General features: G+C 33.6%; 1 protein-coding gene across 4 annotated transcripts in view; it reads right to left on the reverse strand.

Annotated features, from left to right (window-relative positions):
• Positions 1-6000, reverse strand: part of CNOT2 (CCR4-NOT transcription complex subunit 2) — a 118499-nt gene that overhangs the window by 14110 nt on the left and 98389 nt on the right. For all 4 annotated transcript variants that reach the window (XM_080811192.1, XM_080811191.1, XM_080811193.1 and 1 more), the window contains 4 exons: positions 4017-4142; positions 2105-2229; positions 1051-1171; positions 803-959 (listed from right to left, as the gene is read on the reverse strand). In XM_080811192.1, coding sequence (XP_080667318.1) covers positions 803-959; positions 1051-1171; positions 2105-2229; positions 4017-4142 — 529 coding nt within the window. The remainder of the gene's footprint in view (positions 1-802; positions 960-1050; positions 1172-2104; positions 2230-4016; positions 4143-6000) is intronic.

A 6000-nucleotide genomic window follows, 5' to 3' on the forward strand; every position in this document is an offset into this window, starting at 1 on the left:
TGCATAGGAGAACAAAAGAATGAATGGACCAGGCATGCCAGGTATGAATGGCAGAATTAAGGGCCTACTTTTGAAGTTCCTGGCCATGAATGAGAAATGAGACTAGGCAGTGAAGCTGTGTGGTTTTCTTTAGCCAGGCTCAGTAGCAGAGGTCAAGAATGGAAGCCAGTGTATAACCAGAGTTGTAGTTTCTGCCACGCAATCATGACAAAAAGCAAGACAGGGGCAAAGTAGCCAAGAGTAAATATAAACAATTATGAGTGACCACAGAATTTAACTGGGTAAGAAGGAAGTGAGTCCTTCTCAGGGGAAGAGAAGTGTGTTGTGTAACAGTGAAAAGATAGAGTAATCAAAGGATTGAAGATCCCAAGGAGTCAAATGATTATAGGAGCCAGAACTAGAGGGAGAAAGATGGAAAACAGGAAGTGGCATGGGAGCACAGATAAAATTACAGAGAAACTGAGGTTACTGATAATGGCAAAGTCAAAGGGATGACTAAATATGTAAGTAGCTGAGATATGGCAGAGAGTAAGATTTTTGAAGGTGAGAAACTCAATGAGCCAAGATTTCAGGATTTTGGAATGATCATATATGTATATTCTGAAACTGCCAAAGAGGAATGATATTATCAAGTGACAGTAATCCAGAAGCTAACATGAGAGGGAATGACCCAGAGTCAAGATATAACAGCAACAATGAGTGGCTACAAGTGATACAATCTGATCACATGAAATTAAAACCTAGAAATCTGCAAATAGGTATTACATACAAATGTAGAAGAAAAGAAAAAGGGAAAACTTACTCAGGAGAGTTCAGATTGAGGCCTAATGTTGTTAAGTCACTTCCTAATGCAAGATGTACCATTCCTGGGTCTGTCTCTGCTGCCCTGATAAATGTTAACAGGCCAATCATTCCAAATTGGTCCGTCACCATCCCTTGAGGAATGTTAGTAACCCGACCTGGACAAGAAGAACACAGTAATTTTATCTTTAAGGAAAAAGCAAAGAAATGAATTCTATGATATCTTTGAGGTATTTTATAGAGTCCCACCATCAGGTAACACCTGGATCCCTTTTTTCTGCTGGTTATTATTTTGTGTTGTTGAACTTTTATCTCCAGGGAATTTGGGTCCATCTGTACTTGAAGTTGTCTTGCCAGATGTATTCAAATTCTAACATGAAAAAAATTAAATGTGACATTAAAATTTGTTAAGTGTAAAAATTTCAAGTTCACATATTAGTCACCTTTCTATTCATTCTTTATTATATTTAAATTGGTAGTAAATTATTACCTGTTTTTCAAGTTCTACATGAAATTTTTTGTTTCCACAACCGTCCCATGGTTTATGAATAAATCCTGTATTTTACACATTTCAGTATTAAAATGACAAGAAATATATGGAAAATATTCTTATTTAATCTCAGATCTTCGGTCACAGAAAAAAAAAATCTCAGAACTTTGCTTCAAGTTTCCCTCTTCAGTACTTTAATTTAGAAGAGAATACTATAGTATGTTGCCTATAATATCAGCATAAAAACCTCCAGAATAAGTTAGAATATATAAACTTTAAAAATTCATGTTTAATTCTTACCCAATAATCTTCTTTATCAATTATTTTAACAATACATACAAACTCCCATCACACACAAAAAAAGCTATTTTCAGTGAAATGTGGAAGAAATAAACACATTCGTTAAGTCAGAAAGAGGAAGCTGAGTTGGCTGAATCAACACAGGAATAAAAATGTGTATAAAGATTCTTCAAGGAGAAAACTTACTCAAGAAAAACACAGCTCCTTAGAAGGCTATAATATCAAACTTCATGGGATCCAGCTGACAGGGACTACAATAAAAGTCTAAATTAACTCTGAGAAGTTCAACAGAAATTTGCAAACCTATATGAAATAGGAAAAAAATAGGCTATCTTCTAAGTTATAAAGGTTTTCCACATTCTTCAGAAGTTAGATTATTACAGATATTCAAGATAAACAATTTTGTAATAGTATTTAGTAAGTCCTTAATATAGTCTATAAAACTGTTAATACAAGAGAAATCTGAAGGGAAAAAAACTACATCACTCACATACATAATTCTCAGTTACTTACAGATTTACTGTCATCATTACTTGATGTTGGATCTTTATAGCTGGAACCCGGTAATGCTGGAAAATCTTCGTTGTGTATTGAGAAGTCCTGGGATTGCTCATTTGCTGGTTTTGTTACCATTCCAACTATGTAACGAAAATAACCCAGAGAATTGCAATTCATATTTATGGTATTTTTCTACAATTTATAAAAAATTAACTTTCCTTATGATACTGTACCAAAATGATTTTTAAAAATTACACTACAAAAGCACACTTTAAAAAATTAGTATTCAGGATAACAATGAAGAACTAAACTTTTATATACTGATTAATAACTCAATATACAAAACAGTACAAGGGAAGTTAAGTGGTAATCCTATAATTCTAAATCTAAGGTCATATATAGATGCTTAAAAACATAATTTGATATTGGTAATAGTTATCAAAAGTTTTGGTTTAAAGCTTGATTTAAATATTTGACTAGCTATTATAAACACCAGTTAACTGTCAAATACAAATGAACAAAATAAATTTTAAAAGAACATGTCAGTATTCTACTTGAAAGTGACTTACAGAGTGAGCAAATTGCAATCAATTATAAAACAACTCCATATTATTTTCAGATTTTCTTGGACTCCATGTAATAGATGTAAAACATGCAAGAACTGGGAAGTAATCCTCCCACTATACTTGGCATTAGTCAGGCCCTTATTGGAGAACAATATCCAGTTTGGGGCTCCACAATTCAAGAACGATATGGAGAAACTAGAGTTGGTCCAAGGAGAGCAACGGGAATGATTAAAGGGATGAAAAAATGGACCTATGAGGAAAGGTTAAAAACATTAGAGTCTGAACTGAGAATCAAGTAGCTAGGTACTCAACTTCCAGGGCAGATCATTTTTTGGTTATTTTTGGAAGACTAATCTGGAAACTTTAGAATATTAACAATGTATTTTTTCCTTCTTCACATATTGTTATTTGTATTCATATTCTGAAAGGCAAAGAAATCCTTCTTGGATGAAAATAGGAAAAACAGTTATCTTAGAAAAGTTATGAACTGATCCCTCTAAGTTCATTGTTGCTAGTAGTGTTATCTACCAGATTCTCCCAAAAGGAAACAACTATGTGCAATGGATAAAATAAGAATATGGCTGCACTGTAGTTATATATAATTTTCATGTCTAAATTGTTTCTGCACACATTTCACACCCCCCTCTTTCCATTTAGCCAAATCTCTTATTTATTAGAGACAGTGAGAAAGGGTTTTAATTGTGACTAAGAGTCTACATAAACGATCCATGACCCAGGAGTCAGTGGTTTTCAACAGAAGACAGTATTTTCTCCCATGGGACATTTGTCACTGTCTGGAGACACCTATGATTATCACAATGATGGGGAGGGGGTTACTACTGGCATCAAGTAGGCAGAGGCCAGGGAAATTGCTGAACATTCTACATTGCACACAACAGCCCCCTATTTACAAGGACTTATCTGACCCAAATGTCAGTAGTGTGGAGGTTAAGGAACTGGCTTAGAAAAAATCTTCCATGTGTGGTTGGTCATTATTAATAAGAATGCAGGATTTAAATGAGTGACTTAAGAAACGTGTGATGAATTAAGAAAAGGCAGACCACAAATAATCACTAAGGTGTAGTAAGACAGAAATGTCACAAGAAAATAACCTCTGAGTACCAATTAGGATTTCCCTTTGGGGTTTCTGTACAAACTGTTTGCCCATTTAACTTTTCTATCATGGTATTCTGGGAGGAAAATGCACTGTGGATGTATCAGCTCTGACAAAACTATACTACCCTGATTAGAAAACATATATATGTGTGTGTACACACACATGCACATACATATAAATGTGTAAATGCATGTGTGTGTGCAATGGAAAGTTTCCATTAGCCATCATTAAAAAGTTTAATTACCATAAGGAGCTCTTCCAGCCAAGGGGTTTATTAATGGAGTTGGGTTACCACTTCCTTCCCTTCTGTTTCGGTCTGCTAATGCTGGAAAATCTGAAAGGTCCAATCCTGTCACATTTTCACTTCCATCTAAATAATGAGAAAGAACATTAGTTACTGATTCTACAAGCATTTTATTTTAAGTAAGCTCTATGCCCAATATGGGGCTTGAACTCACGACCCAGAGATCAAGCGTCATATGCTCTACTGACTAAGTCAGCCTGGCACCCAGATTCTACAAACATTTTAAAGGGATTATTGAAGACCAACCATAATGTAATTTGAAATGACAGTATCTTCTTCCTAAATAATACTCAGCACTGTACTAGATATGTGTAGGTGTACAATAAACACGTGAACTGATCTCACAAAAAAGAATTTCATGAATAATTCAGTAAAGCAGTATGTAGCTAGCATAATAAAAATCTCAAATCCTAGTGACTTAAGACAGACAATAAGGAGTAAGGTGGGACATTATTTCCCTGTGAAGGGTGTCACTCTAAAGTTACAGCTTGTCAGCTAACAAAAAAAAAGATTGTTGTGATATAATCGCTCTTTTCATTATATCCAGAGGCAGAGGTAGTATCTGGATGCTTGGAGCTTTAGTCATACACAGGTATGATAATGACAGTGCCTCTTGCAAATGACCAGAATCTTATCTGAAACACAGGCAGTGGAAGCAGAAACTCTAAGGATTTCTGTCCTGTGACCTACCTGTCCCATACACAAATGTGTGTGTGCGTGTATGTGTGTTTTACAGTTGGGAAATATAAGTAGGGCTGTATGGACAGGGTTATAAGCAGGGTTCCCATGTCTGGCAGGTGTCTGGGAAGCATGGGAATATGATACAAAATCCAGAAGTTTATATTACTTATTACATAGTAGGCGCTCAATAAATATATATTAAATGAATAAAATTAATTGTTCATTTTAATTGAAAAAAAAAAGGCTCACTTCCACTTAAAAATTAAAATTTAACCCAACATTTCTACTTTGCCTGTTTTATTTTTTAAAGATTTTATTTTTTAGTAATCTCTACACCCAATGTGGGGCTCAACCTCGTAACCCCAAGGTTGAGTCACATGCTCTACCACCTGAGCCAGCCAGGTGGCCCCTCTACTTTGCCTATTTTAATTATCTCCTTGATTTCTTCTCAATTTTTATTATTCTATCATTCTTACAATCTTACATTCTTAATTTTTGAAGAATTTAATTTCCTACCTTAGTTCTAGCCTGTATTATAGCTCTTCTTTAATCTTTGTTTTGTCTAATGTTTTAATGTTTTATAGCATTTTCAATTTATTCGGCCTTTCAGTTAATTTTTAACTTATCTCCAAGTTCCATAATTAGAAGAATCTCAGAAACTAATTATCTCAAGATTACTTTGTTGATAGAAAAACAAAACACTCTATTAACATTCCAAGTCAGGTTACAATTTAAAAATATGAAAAGTAAAAGATAAAATCATGCCCACTATTTCTAAACCAATTGTAGTTTATGAACTTTTAAAAAGATACTACTACATAAAAAGACAACAGAAATTTATACAGTGTTTCAAGTTATAAAACTAATTTTACTTGAATTATTATAGTTACACAGTTATAAATTAACTAGAAACGCTGAATATATATTAACTTTTAACACACATCTTCAGGTCCTCTAAGATGGAATTTAAAGTGGTCATATTATCGGAGAATAATTTTAACCTAAAAATTAGTAAACTCCCAAGTTATATTTTTAGGTAAAGACTTGGAAACAATTTCCCTAAAAATGGTTAAAATTTACTTAAAACTGAATTTTAGAAATAATTTAAAAATTTATGGAAGTGTATAAAACCGTAATTCAGAATATAAGATGGCATTGTCAGACACATTGTTACTTTATGATCCATTCAGGAAAAAAAGAATAACTTGCCAATTAAACTATGATACAAAGCCTGATTTCAGAG

The sequence above is a fragment of the Martes martes genome (genome assembly GCF_963455335.1).
Source record: "Martes martes genome assembly, chromosome: 8".
NCBI classification, from domain to species: Eukaryota; Metazoa; Chordata; class Mammalia; order Carnivora; family Mustelidae; genus Martes; species Martes martes.